The sequence below is a fragment of the Amblyraja radiata genome, chromosome 1 (genome assembly GCF_010909765.2).
Source record: "Amblyraja radiata isolate CabotCenter1 chromosome 1, sAmbRad1.1.pri, whole genome shotgun sequence".
Classification (NCBI taxonomy): Eukaryota; Metazoa; Chordata; class Chondrichthyes; order Rajiformes; family Rajidae; genus Amblyraja; species Amblyraja radiata.
The window spans coordinates 177,338,631-177,353,871 of record NC_045956.1 but is presented as its reverse complement, the minus strand read 5'-3'; the positions used below and the strand labels follow the sequence as shown (position 1 = coordinate 177,353,871).

At 41.9% G+C, this 15,241-nt stretch overlaps 1 protein-coding gene across 5 annotated transcripts in view; it reads right to left on the bottom strand.

The window, feature by feature from the left end:
- The window catches only part of dnaaf9 (dynein axonemal assembly factor 9), a 107,301-nt gene that overhangs the window by 23,066 nt on the left and 68,994 nt on the right, over positions 1-15,241 (bottom strand). For all 5 annotated transcript variants that reach the window (XM_033035570.1, XM_033035586.1, XM_033035580.1 and 2 more), the window contains 5 exons: positions 13,941-14,044; positions 13,131-13,277; positions 9,276-9,364; positions 5,380-5,481; positions 3,183-3,300 (listed from right to left, as the gene is read on the bottom strand). In XM_033035570.1, coding sequence (XP_032891461.1) covers positions 3,183-3,300; positions 5,380-5,481; positions 9,276-9,364; positions 13,131-13,277; positions 13,941-14,044 — 560 coding nt within the window. The remainder of the gene's footprint in view (positions 1-3,182; positions 3,301-5,379; positions 5,482-9,275; positions 9,365-13,130; positions 13,278-13,940; positions 14,045-15,241) is intronic.

Here is a 15,241-nt window from a genome sequence, read left to right as displayed (position 1 = left end):
GGGGTGTCGGGGGAAGCTTTTTTCCAATTTCTTACCTTGCACGAGATGCGATTGTTTTCCGGATTCTATCTCCGGTCGCTCTGCGGCCTAACATCATGGAGCTGGCAGCCTTGCTCGAGACTGACTTTGAGCCCCACCGCGGGGCCGTGGACTTACCATCGGAGCCTGCGATCCCTTGCCTGGGATCGACGCTCCAACTGCGGCCTGCGGATTTCAACATCAAGGAGCTTGCAGTCTCGGGTAGAGACTGATGTCGGGCAGCTCCAAAGTTGCAAGAGGTTCGACTAGCCCCGACCCGGGGTCCGATCGCCCGGCGCGGGAAGCTGAGATCGCCCCGATACGGAGGGTTCGACCGCCAGCTACAGGAGCCAAAATCGGCCCGTCAACGGAAGGCTCGAGGCCCCCGACCGCGGGAGGACAAAGAAGGGAAGAGATTGAAATTTTTTTTTTCACCTTCCATCAGTGAGGAATGTGGATGAGTCACTCTGGTGGATGTTTATGTAAAAAGTATTTTGTGTGTTTTGTTGCTTTTTATTGACTGTATGATTATGAAAATTGAACACAATAATCCAAGTGCCTGCTCACCAGTGTCCTGTAGATAATTGTGTGGAATAAGAAACATTTATGATTATAAATGCTCTTGCCTCTCTGATGCATTGATATTGTTTCTCTCCAGTGCAGAAACAGGCTCTTCGGCCTTCCATGTTCATGCTTAATTTTTTTTTGCCATTTTCTGTATTAGTTATTTACTCACAATAGGACAACAACCTTATGTGCATTGCTGTTTGTGTCTGTCAAAATGCCTCTTAAATTTAGAAATTATCTCCACTCCAACACCTCCTCTGGCATTGTATTCCCGATGTAAATCACTCTCTAACATATTGTAACGTCCCAATTTGTATATTCAATTCCCTGACTGATGCAGACCAGTGGGCCAAAAGCTTTTAAGTCAATAAGGTGGTGAAGAAGATATATAGCATGCCAACCTTCACAGATCAAGGCATAGCACTAAAGATGAAACATTATATTGTAACTGTACAAAGTATTGGTTTAGCTGCATGGAATGTTGTGTGAATTTCTGATCGCCAAACTATTGCACTGGAGAGAATTCAAAGGATATTCACCAGGATGTTGCTAGAATCAAATACTTTAGATATGGAGAGTGACTGGATAGGCTGTGCTTCTTTTTCCTGGAGCAAAGAAGGCTGAAGGGACCAATTGAAGTACATAAGATTATGAGAGTCATAAATAAAATAGGTAGTCAAAATCTTTTTTCTCCATGGCAAGGATATCAAACAAAGGAGGACATAGGTTAATGTGAGAGTTAGGAGTTTTAAAGGAGGGTTCAGTTTTTTTACAAAGTGTGGGCTACATTTGCAATAGAGATAATTGCCATGTTTAAGAGACATTTTGACAGACACTTAAATATTAAGGCACAGAAGAATGTTATCCTAATGCTAGTAAAATGGATTAAAATGGCAAAAAACTCAACCTGAATTTGGTGGGCCAAAGAGCTGGTTTCTATGCTGTCGAAAACAGCATCAGAGAAGCAAGAGCATTTATAATAATACATTATTTTTGAATCCTTAGAATTGTGTGTATGTGTCAGTTGTACGTTTCTCACAGATATCTGGCAGAGGAGTCTGAAGTGCATAACCACTTACATGAACAAATTAATTAATTTTATCCCAGCCATAAATACAAAAAATAGACAATTATTATAATATAAACAGGATACAGGTAGTGGCTGCAAAATATATCTAAAAGGTCATTGTGTGAAAAAAAGAAAGAGTTAACATTTTATTGTGATGATGAGTTCTGATGAAGGGTCGTTGGCCTGAAATATTAATTCGATCTTTCTCCACAGAACCATGCTACATCCGCTGATTATTTGCACATCTGTTGGTCTGTTGATTTTCAAGGCATAATTATATTCATATTTTCTTGGCACTCAAATAATATCTTGACAGTAACATTCAATACATCTTTCAACATAAAAAATGAAATGCTGGAAATGTTCAGCGGGTCCATTAGAACCAGAAGCGAAATGCTTTACGTTACATGTTACTTTCTATTCTGAATTTTCAGTACAGCAATTTTTTTTCACTTTTGTATCTTTCAATCTACTGTGAAATATTAATATAAATGTGTAGACGGATAGAAATAATTAAAGATGTAATAAAATATGGATTATTTCAATACTTTACGTGAGCACTGTACCTTTCCTGTCCTAACACAAAGTGAGTATAAGCATTCATAGAGTCAATCATAGAACAAGGAAACAAGTCCTCCGGCCCATGCTGACCAAGATGCCCCATCTACACAAGTTCCATCTGCCAGCATTTGACCTATCTATATAATTAAAAGTCTCATCTTGACCACTTCCTGTTTGCACTGCATATTGGTTTTAGAAAAAATTTTACCACTTACGGCTGTGATTTTTGACTATCTTACTCAGAGTCCCCCTCTGCTGTGCAGGACAAGAGGATTTTTCCCATCGTTTAAAAATTTAGTGTTTAAAAAATGCCGAGATTCTCTCTCCTGTCAATCACCGCCATGAAGGCCACGCCCCTTCCGGTGAGAGGGGGGGAGGGACTATAAAACCCAGAAGTGTGGGCGTGGCTCAGTCGCTGCAAGATGGGGTAGAGAGAGGTCACCTTGGTGGCCTTGCACCCTGCTTGAAATGGTATGAAACTGCTTTTGAATTTGGTGGCCTTGCACCCTGCTTGAAATGGTAGGAAACTTCATTTGAATTTGGTGGCCTGCACTCTGCTTGAAATAGAATTTCAAGGAATAGCCGTGAGTCAACTGCCAGCCCACCAGCCGTGAATGAGTGAGCTGCCAGCACACCAGGCTTGAGTGACTGAGCTGCCAGCCCAAGAATCCCTTCGGCCCACAACATCCATACTAGCGCTTCAGAAAGCCCCCCCCCCCCCCACTGACCACCAATATTGGAATTGGTGGAGAGGTGGAACATTGCGTTGGGGGACCAGCCCTCCCGTATGAACATGGGACCCAACAGGCCCCACTTGGTCTAGTATCCCTCTAAACCTTTCCTATCCATGCATCTGTCCAATTGCCTTTGTTTCATGTCTTAACAATCCACAAACAATTTCCTGATAATAATGAAAAGCTAAGTAACATTTTAATTGTACTGAAGGACTAAAAAAGTGCTTCATTACCTTATTCTGATCATCACTCTCTGAAGAGAACGAATTTGGTTGCTGTAATAATATGGGTAGATCAGATCTTCTGACTGGTTCGTGGCTCATGCTACTCACGGTAAAATGTTGTACAAACCTGTAAACAAGGGATAAGACACATCTAGTTTCCAATGTTGGTCCAAAGTGTCGGGTTAAACTGAACCAAGATTATCTAGCTATTCCTTATACAATCATGACTGTACACCCAAATTCAGCTCTAACTTCATCTACAAGTTTGCAGATAACATAATTGTGGTGTACCGAATCACGAATAATAATGGTAGGAAAACTGGCAGGAGGTAAGGAACTGACGAATAAGGTATCAGGAAAAAAAATCTCTCCCTCAATGTCAGGAAGGAAATAGTTATCAACTTCCATGTGCCCATCAGCATCAATAATTTTTAGTTAATTCCATTTTTGAAACTTTACTAACATTTAGCTCGGAACTTACAGAAAGAGTACGTGAATTTATTTGGAGTCTAATTAGTCTTAATTCAGTTTATTATTGTCATGTAACAGGAACAGTGAAAAGCTTTGTTTGACTGTACCAACTGCATTAACGCGACAGCCAAGAAGGCACACCAATCCCTTTACTTCCCGAGGAGACAGAAAATTCAGCATGTCTCCAATAACTCTTACAAACTTCTACAGATGCACCATTGAAAGCATACTGTTGGGTCACATCAGTTTGGTTTGGGAACATGTCTACCCAAGGTTGCAGGAAATTGCAGAGTTGTAGATGTAACCCAGTCCATCACTCAGACCAGACTTTCTACCATTGACTCCGTCTACACTTCACGCCTCCTCTGAAAAGCAGCCAATATACTCAACACGTCCCACTCAATCATTCCTTCGTCTTCCTGCTTGAAAGTGTGCAGGACCAGATTAGGGAGCAGGTTCTTCCCCATAGTTATTAGACTTCTTAACTGTCTTTACATGAATTAGGGTATTGTCCAATTCACCTCTACTCCAATGTGGACATTGGATTTTGTCTATGGAACTGATGCGCGACAATGCTGAGAACTATGTTCTGCACTCTCTATCTTCCCCTTTGCTCTATCTTTTAAACGAGTTTGATCAGATTCTATTCATGTATGCTATACCTGATCTGTTTGGATAGCATGCCAAACATAGCTTTATTGACTTCACTGTACCTCGTGACAATAATAAACGAATTAACGTAAATCTTTATCTAAGAGGGAGTTAGATGTGGCCCTTGTGGCTAGGGGGATCAGAGGGTATGGAGAGAAGGCAGGTACGGGATACTGAGTTGGATGATCAGCCATGATCATATTGAATGGCGGTGCAGGCTCGAAGGGCCGAATGGCCTACTCCTGCACCTAATTTCTATGTTTCTATGTTTCTATGTTTATGGATTAGATTCCAAATAAATTCACATACACTTTCCGTACGTTCCGAGTTAAATGCGTTAAGCTTCAAAAATAGAAGTAACCTTAGAAATATCACTCAAACGTTTGTGTACAATTACTATATTTGCATTGTACTAGAAAAGGAGATAGATATATTTTTGGTTGTGCAGCGGTTTAAGAGTATGGGAAGATAGCAGGAATATAATTTAAAGTTAGATCATCAATATTAATCGGATTCAATTGTAAAGCAGACTTGCAAAATTAGAGCACAGTGCTCAAAATTAGAGCACATGGTATTGGAGGTAGGGTATTGACATGGATATAGAACTGGCATACAGGAAACAAAGAGTAGGAATTTATGGGTCCTTTTCAGAATGGCAGGCAGTGACTAGTGGGGTACCGCAAGGCTCGGTGCTGGGACCCGTTACTTACAATATATATCAACGATTTAGACGAGGGAATTAAATGTGACATCTCCAAGTTTGCGGATGACACAAAGCTGCGTGGCAGTGTAAGCTGTGAGGAGGATGCTATGCAGCTGCAGGGTGACTTGGATAGGTTGATCCAGTGGGCAGATGCATGGCAGGAGCAGTATAATGTGGATGAATGTAAGGTTATCTACTCTGGTGCCAAGAACAGGAAGGCAGATTATTATCTGAATGATTATTTTAGTTGCAAGAAAAATATCATGGGCAGGGAATTTTGATCAATGAAATTAAGTTTAAGACCCAAATAGAAAAAAAATAGGTTAATGATAAGATGAAAAGAGAAACATCACTGTTAGCAAAACTCAATAGTATACTTACACATCAAGTCCTAGTATATCAGCACTGAATCGTTTTAAACGGCTCCTTTCTTCATTTCTTGTTCTAGATTGGACTTCGAAAACCTTTTCTAAGTTGCAATGTCTGATAGAGAAGAAAGAACAACACCCTATTGAATGTAAGGGCTATACTGACAAAGTTGCAATTTACAATTGAAGTATAAAGACTTCAGAAATAATAGGACATTTAATGCTAATGTATCATTAGTAAATTTAAACTATGCGTAAAACAAAATTATTACATTTTAGGCAAAGTCATTATGCCTAATCCTTTGCTGGTAACGTCATAAAGAACTGCCAGCATCATCAAAGACCCACACCATCCTGGCCATACACTCATTTCACCACTGCCATCGGGAAGAAGGTACAGGAGCCTGAAAACTGTAACGTCCAGGTTCAGGAACAGCTTCTTCCCTACAGCCATCAGGTTATTAAATACGACAACAAATAAGGTCTGAACTACAACAGACTATTATTATTATTGCACTATATCTGTTTATTTATTGAGTATGTGTGTATGTGTATATATACACACTGAACTTTTTTTCTCCCGTTATGTACTATGTTTACATATTCAGTTGTGCTGCATCAATCAAGAATTTCATTGTCCTATCTGGGACATTCTTGACTCTTGATTTTTTGCCACAGACAGCCAGCGTATATAGAGCTATCCAATAAATATGAATGGGACCTTGATAAAGAGGGCCAATGGAGGTGAGCACTTTAAAAAATATACATTTGACAATAGTTGGATTGAAACAAAATATATTTGTTTTAATAGTTTTAGGTAAGGATGTTTTTAAATACATTTACACTATATTTTATTTTTTTATAATTAATATAATCCAATGCAGTGGTTCAGCACAGGATGCACTCAGCCCTTTCTCTGTAGTCTGTAAAGTTTTCTGTATCATATATTCATCCAATTCCCTCTTTGAAGAAGCACAAAACTTGCCTTCACTACACCTGAAGGAAAGGAATCCAGAGTCCAACTACATACTGTATAAATAAATTTTACATTCCCATGTATTTGATACCTGTGGTCTCGATCCCTATTTCCCACATTTTCATGTTATTCATTGCCATGCACGCCAGAAATAGAAGGTTACTATTTTGTTGTTTCCAGATCAAAAATGTATATTTTACAGTGAAATTTTCAGAGATCAAGTTATTTATGTCCTGTGGTCTTAAAACCAAAGGCAAAGCATTAACTGCTGATAAACAGCAAAATATGTGATTGCATATGTTCAGGATTAAGACGTTCATTCTACAGGATAGCAATACAGTGTGGTTATTGTTTATTCAGCAGATCCCCCTTTGGCAATACAATCAAGACCAACTCATACAACCCAAGAGCACACATGCAACAATACTTACCAGTTCAATAAACAGTAAAGATTTACCTTTATCACAAACAGTTCCATGCAGCAATCCAAACAGCTGGCCTTGGCATCTCCACAAAGATTTCCTGAAATTGTCCTTGGGACAATTCATACTCCAGTCCTCTCTGCCGCAGCCATCGGCAAAGCAGAGAGAGCCGTGGGTGCAACTGTAATCGGGCAGTGGATTCTGAGGCCCAACCAGGTTGCTGAGATGGCCTTTTACACTGCAGCAGCAAAGGCCAATAAACTCTTCCAAATGTCCAGTATCAGAAATATTTTAAAACACTTTGAAAGAAACATTACCTTGCATTAAACGTTATTCCCTTATCATGTATCTATACAATGTAAATGGATCGACTGTAATCATGTACTGTCTTTCTGCTGACCGGTTAGCACTCAACAAAAGCTTTTCACTGTACCTCGGTATCCGTGGCAATAAACTAAACTGAAAAGGTATAGAAATGTGAAAACACGCACCTTCAGATTCAGGGACGATTTCTTCCCAGCTGTTATATGGCAACTGAACCACCCTACCTCAACCAGGGAGCAGTGCTGAACTACTATCTACCTCATCGGGGACCCTCGGACTATCCTTGATCAGATTTTACTGCCTCTACCTTGCACTACGTTATTCCCTTATCATGTATCTGTGCACAGTGAATGGCTCGATTGTAATCATGTATTGTCTTTCTGCTGAATGGATAGCACATAACAAAAACTATTCACTGCACCTCGGTACACACGACAATAAACTAAATTAAACTAAAAATAATTTAAAATAAAATTATCTTAAAAATATGTTTAAATAATAAAAATTAAATTGAGCATAGAAGTTGGGAAGTCATGTTGCAGTTGTATGAGAAGTTGGTGAGGCCGCATTTAACGTATTGTGTTCCGTTCTGGGCACCATGTTATAGGAAATATGTTGTCAAGATGGAAAGGGTACTGAGAACATTTATGAGGATGTCTGAACTAAAGGGATAGGCTGAGTAGACTGGGACTCTATTCCTTGGAGCGCAGGAGGATGTCGGGTGATCTTATAGAGGTGCATAAAATCATGAGAAGAATAGATCTGGTAGATGCACAGAATTTCTTGCCCAGAGTAGGCGAATCAAGGACAAGTAGACATAAGCTTAAGGTGATGAGGGAAATATTGAATAGGAATCTGAGGGGAACCTTTTTCACACAAAGGGTGGTGGGGTATGGAGCAATCTGCCAGAGGAGGTAGTTGGGGCAGGGACTATCCCAACATTTAAGAAACAGTTAGACAGGTACATTGACGGAACAGGTTTGGAGGGATACGGGCCAAATGGAACTAGTGTAGCTGGGACATGTTGGCCGGTGTGGGGAAGTTGGGCCGAAGGGCCTGTTTCCATGCGGTTTCACTCTATCTCTATAAATTGAAAATTATTAACTTTTCAATCCAGCCCATTGATGCCATTCAAACTGATGCATCCCATTCAAACGCCAACCATGGCTGAAGTAAAGTTGAGGGGCCCGATATTAAGTGTATTCAATTCCTTAACATGAGGGATCATGCTCCAAACACTCCACCCCTAAACATTGTGCTAAGTCCAACAGCAGAGAAGGTAATGAGGTGCATCAACCTGTGAACCGTTTGTCATAAAAAAAAACCCATTCAAAGCTTTGAGCGATCGCTCACGTTAAACCAAAGGACTGTTCAGTATGAAGGTGCTCAGCAAAACGATCACCGAGCCTGCGCTTGGTCTCGAACACCTCCGCTCAGTTTGTTTAAACCTACCTGATCTCCCGAATCCACTGTTCCAGGTGTGGGCTCCTGTATATCGGCGAGACCAAGCGCAGGCTCGGCGATCCTATCGCTGAACATCTCCGCTCAGTGCGCCTAAACCTACCAGATCTCCCGGTTGCTCAACACTTTAACTCCCCCTCCCATTCGCACATTGACCTTTCTGTTCTGGGCCTCCTCCATTGTCAAAGTGAGGCCCAGCGGAAATTGGAGGAATAGCACCTCATATTTTGCTTGGGCAGCTTACACCCTTGCTTTCTTGCTCTCTCTCTCCATCCCCTCCCCCTTCCCAGATCTCCTACTAGTCTTACTGTCTCTGACTACATTTTAACTCAGTACCGCCCACTCCCCTGACATCAGTCTGAAGAAGTATCTCGACCCGAAACCCGTTCCTTCTCTCCAGAGATGCTGTCTGTCCCGCTGAGTTACTCCAGTATTTTGTGTGCATCTTCGATTTAAACCAGCATCTGCAGTTGTTTCCTGAATTTTGTTCAGTACGATGCAGACTCATGATTTATTTAACATGTGCCTCTGGTTAAACAAATTAAAAGTTCGGGACAATACTTATAAACAGCTAGAAAACTCCATCACATATTGAAAGATGCAAATGAAAATATAAGCAAAAATGTTAGTTTGTATTACATTTCCAACATCTGCAGTTCTTTCGTAAACAGTTTGTATTACACATTTAGTTTTACTCTAATTTCTGATATATATGATAAATCTTACAATTGTTTCTGTTCCTCTGATAATTGGTCCCTCTGACAGATCTTTAGTGCAATCCCAGATTTTCCCATCTTCTGCCATGTCGACATCACCTGCAAATGTGTATAAAGACCAATTTTAAGACTAATGTAATGGAAAAAGTAGAGATTTCAGCCCAATGTCCTTCAATGTATCAGGCCAATGAGAATTAGATGGTTCGATATCAATAGCCGCTCAGCTGAACAATTTTCTGACTTGGTTGTGGACATAATTTGGGTCAAAAGAATCCCGATGGATTGACTCAAGTCTCACCTGTGATTTAAAATAGACCCTTTTGATCAAGATTTTGACTTGCTCTGAGAAACAAATAGGTTCCCATTAAATTATGGCAGCTGAGTTCTGGGCCCATAATTCAAATATCTCCCCAGCGAGACTAGTGATTCTCACCTGTCTATCCCCCAACAATGGCCTCAATCTGACTTCAACACTCTCACCCCAGGCCCTAACCATTCATTCCCAACATTTTCTCCAGGCTCCGATCACCCTAATCCCCCTCCACTATCTTCCAAAATATTGCACGAGAAAGTCAAGAGTGTTTTTTTGTCATATGTCCAAAAACAGAATAATGAAATTTTTACTTGCAGCAGAACAACAGATACATAAACAAGAACAGGCATGACTTTAAAGCTGGCTAAACTACACATGAAAAGCTCAGTTAGGTTTACTGAATGCAGATACTTATCACAACGTTTAGCCGGTATTACCGCAATTTTTAAGAAACATTTAGGTGGGCACATGCATAGGAGAAGTTTAGAGGGATATGGGCCAAACGCAGGCAGGTGAGATAAAGTAGGTGAGATATGATGGTCGGTGTGGGCAAGAAGGGATGCCGGGCCTGTTGCCACGTTGTATGACTCTAAGAAAGAAACTACAAATGATCAGTTTTGCATTGCACTCGAGAAAAATAAATACATTTTTGGTATTGGCATACCATTGTTTTGTGTACTGAGGTACGGTGAAAAGAATTGTTTTAGAATCATACTGCATGTAGTTTAGAGCATGTACTGCTGTAGATTCCTACAGCATGGAAACAGGACCTATAGTTCAACTGTACCAAAATCCTTCTTTACCACCCTATCTACCTATGATATCACTTTCAGGGAACTATGTACCTGTACTCCTAGATCTCTGCTGCAGGACAGTCACCCTGGCCATACCATTCATTTTGAAGGTCCAGCCCTGGTTTGACTCCCCAAAATGCAATATCTCTTACTTATTTGCATTAAACTCCATTAGCAATTTCACAGCCCACTTGACGAGCTGATCAAGATCCTGCTGCAATTTTTGTTAACATCTTCACTGTCTACGATGGCACCTACTTCAGTGTAGGAAGGAACTACAGATTCTGGTTTAAACCGAAGATCGACACAAAAAGCTGGAGTAACTAAGCGGGACAGGCAGCATCTCTGGAGAGAAGGAATGGGTGACGTTTCGGGTTGAGACCCTTATTCAGCCAGAGATACTGCCTGTCCCGCTGAGTTACTCTAGATTTTTGTGTCCATCTTCACACCTACTTTAGTGTCATCCTCAAACTTACTAATTATACCTTGTACATTCTTAATCCAAATCGTTGATATCAACCACAAACAGCATTGGACCCAGCAACAATCCTTGTGGCGCACCACTCATCACAGGCCAATCCAAAAAATAACCTTTCACCAGAACCTCTGCCTCCTTCCATGAATTCAGTTAGCTAGCTCTCCCTAGATCTCATGCAATCTGACCTTCCAGAGCAGCCTACCATGCAGAACCTTCTCAAAGGTTCAAAGGTTCTTTATTAGTCACATACACCAATTGGTGTAGTGAAATGCGTATTGCGTTTGCAGCACATAAAAAAGAATACAACATAACAGTAATAAAGAAATTTAAACATAAAAAACATCCCCCCACAATGGTTCCCACTGTGGGGGAGGCACAAAGTCCAGTCCCCATCCCCATGTCCACCCATAGTCAGGCCTATTGAGGCCTCCGTAGTCGCCTTTACGGAGGCCCGATGTTCCAGGCCGTTCTCGCCGGATGATGGTGCTCCGGCGTCGGGAGAATCCTCTCAGCGGCTTGGGAAACCTGGAACGGCCGCTTCCTTACCGGAGACCGCGGCTTCCGAAGCCAACAGGCCGCGCTGGATGGAGTTCCACAACTGGTGATCTCGGCGAGAGATCGCAGGCTCCCAATGTTAAAGTCAGCTCCACAGACCCGCAGCTGGCCGCTCCACAGACCCGCAGCTCCGCGATATTCAAATCTGCGGTCTCCGCATTCCGGAGTTCCAGCGCGGCGACCAGGGCAAGGCATCGCCCGCTCCGCGATAGCGCTCCAGCGCTGTGCCGCCGACGAAGCTGAGGCTCTGGCCGGTCCCCTCAGGAAACGCCGCTCCAGACCCGCTGGTAGGCCGCGAGGACGGGTCGAAGATGCTGCCCGGAGAAAAGCCGCTTCTCCGACCAGGTAGGGACCCTGAAAAGCAGTTTCCCCTTCCCCTCCCCCCCATAAAAAAGACTAGAGCTCTGAAAAACAAAAACTCAACTAACTAAAAATAAAAATAATAAGTGAAAAAATGGACAGCCATACCATACAGGACGGCGCACCCTAGGCCATGCTGAAGTCCATATAGACAATGGCCATGACAATCGTTTTTGGTTACTTCTTAAAATATTTGAATCAAATTTGGAAGGCACAATCTCCCATGTACAAAACAATGCCGACTAACCGTGATCAGCCCCTGCTGCTCCAAATAGATATACCTTATCTCTTTGCGTGCTATCCTTACCTGCCAGATTTAAGAGCAGCCTCTTCCGCACTGTTATCAGAATCTTGAACGGATGTCTAATCCATTGAGAATGAATTCCTAATCTTCTGAACTAGCAGGCTTCCCGTGCGGCCGCGTGGCAGAAGGCTTCCTGCCGGAACACGGCTGGAGACCTTTATCGAGGCGCCACGGTCTCGATGCCTCCCGGATGGCTGCGGAGAAGCCCGGGTCGGAGCCTCGCGGGTCAAAGAAGCCTCTCCTCTTTGGTCGGAGGTGCCTCGCCTCGCGGGTCGAAGCCTGAGTATTCAGAGCCGGGTCAGCAGAGCGGCCTACAGAGCCTGCCACTGGGGCCCGGGTCGGTACCACGGAGTTCTCAGGAGAGGACCCGGCAGCATTGTGGTGGTAGTGCGGCAGCCGATGATAGCGCCGAGCGACGGACGAGATGGACACGTGAAGTAAAGACATCGCTACCGAGGGAAGAAACGCAGGAGAACCCAGTTTGGCAGGACAGCCGTGAAGGAGGGGGAAGAGCAACCAGGACTCGGCGTGGTGGACCCACTGTGCGGGGGTGGGGGAGGGTAGAACAATGGAGAATGGGGACCTGGCGTGAGCGGACCGCAGTGAGGGAGGGGGAGGAACAATGGACAACCCGGCATGGGGGGACCGTCGCGAAGGAAGGAATAACAAAGGGGGGACAGGGGAAGAACAAAGGGGGAACTGTTTGGAGGGAGGGGGGGGGGATTTGTAACTTTGTAAGCACCCTTCATGGGCGATTATTGCATACCTTGGCAAGAATTTTACTGTGACTTGTCACATGTGACAATAAAGTTTTCATTCATTCAAAAATCCTTTGGATTTAAAAAAAAAATCTGTACATTCTCTGTAGCTGTAACATTATATCTTGTACTCTTATTATTTTCTCTTTTGCATGACCTGATGTATTCGTTTGGCCAAGACAGCAGCAAAACAAAGTTTTTCACTACATCTCTGGTATATGTGACAATAAAAAATCACTACCATGTAATAACTGAAATTTATACCATTTTTTATTTGAAAAAATAACTATAGCATGTTCTTACCTGGGCGTAAAATGATTTATAAATTCTCGAGCCTGGCATAAGTGCAAACATCAGGCAGTTCGATGTTGAGTGCAAATGAATGGGCAGATGTGGAAGCAATGATTTCTTATATTCAATGATAAGGACTCCAACAACACCTGGAGAATTCTGAGGCACAAAAAAGTTCAAATTAAGCTCAGTTAAAATGAACTGCTCTAAGGCAAAACATTGATTTGTTTCAGAGTTTATTAAATAAATAATGTAATTAAGAATGAAATCCATGTCACTCTGAATGAAAGTATTAAAATATTTTTTTAATTAAAAAAAAAATCAAACAGCATGTAGTAGCATTTTTCTAATCCTTTTATTAAATATATCACATACAATTTATTGAAAATTGTTATAACTGTGATTGTTCAAGTTAAAAATTGTCACCATTAATCTTCATTACCTGGCATTCCACTCTTATCCATAACCAAATGAAAGAACTACCAATCATTACTTCACAGAAAAATATAGAAATGCAACAGTTTCTCAGCATCACCCCTGAAAGGCCTGATTGTAATTTATAGACTGCAACCATCAGTCCTTGACATCACTATATATGAAAATTGATCTCTCTCTCTCTCTCCACTCTATCAGTTCCCTCAATATCAGTAAAACTAATGAACTCCTATGGCATACAAATCCCAAGGAATACAACTGCAGTCTCCTTCGAATCATTCTTGTGAACCTACTCAGCTACTGGGGCCTGACTGCACTAATAGCCTGCCATCTGTGCTAAACCTACACTTTTTCCAGGGGCAAAAAAAGGCTAATGATGCCACTTACCCCATCATAATACTTTAGTGCAGCCATATGATTCTTTGAAATAGTCATGCTTCCAGAGCGAGGATGAATAAACAAGATGCCTTCAGAAAAGATGAAGAGTTTGCCTGAAATCAAGCAAAACATAAATTGTTGAAAGGTACTTGCAGTTCCATGACTTCTTTTCTCTTCTAATTAGTTTTCAGAAATTAGATTCACATTTTTTCTTGACACCTTAGACATTCCATTATCTGTTCACGTGTTATCAGACATTTTACATTAAACCACCAAGGGAAATATTTGTAATAGGTGTTCAAAGACAAGTTCAAAGGGTTTGAGGAGAGACCTGCTTATGAGGCATAAGTAGGGTGAACAGTCAAAACCTTTTTCCCAGGTCGGAGAAGACCAGAGGGCATGCATAGCTTTAAGGAGAGAGGGACAAACTTTAAAGGAAATGTGCAGGGCAGATTTTTTTTTTACAGGTGGTAAGGTGCCTAGCATGGTTGCCAGGGTTGGTGATTGAGGCATTTAAGTGGATTTGGATGGATATGTAGGGAATGGAGGGATATGGATCACTTGCAGGCGGAAGGACCATGTTCAGCATGGACAATGTGGGCTGAAGGGCCTATTCCTGGTGCTGTACTGTTCGATGATGTCTGTCTTGGAGGGGAACGAAGAGGAAAGAGCAAAGAAGCTTTGGGTCAGAAATGTAGAACAAGGGTTTGGTATCCAAATGCACACTCTTCAATGGTAGGAGAGTAAAACCGCGCATCCACAAAGATGTAAAATAGGAGGACCGGAGAAGACGCAAGAAGGGTGAGGCAACAGTGGGAACAGGGCACAGCTGGAGAAGAAGCCAATGTACATCATCATGCACAAGGCCAACAGGAGAATTAATGATGAGTTAGGGTGAGGACAGCAAAATCTTTTAAAAACTGATGTTAATGTCACCAAGAAGAATGGATAGTCGTATATTAAAAACAGTCAAGACTGGAGGCAACAGGATTATCTGCTAATTATCAGCGCCATCATATGGCATGGTCACATGGAGACAGATAGGTAATTTATGCAGATAAGTTTTCATCTCGGTAGTCTTTGTGCCGAAAAAGTTCATTCTGTCCATTGCATCCATTTTGAGCAATTTGAGGGAAGCAATTCTATTATTTAGATTGTTATCACTCCTCATTTCCCTGCACACCTTACCCCTCTAATCCCCTTTAAAACTCCTATATTTCACCTTAACCCCATACCTCTTGTTTTTGAGACCTCCACCATGGGAAAAAGAATTTGACTATCTATCCCATTTAAGAACCTTTAACTGTAAT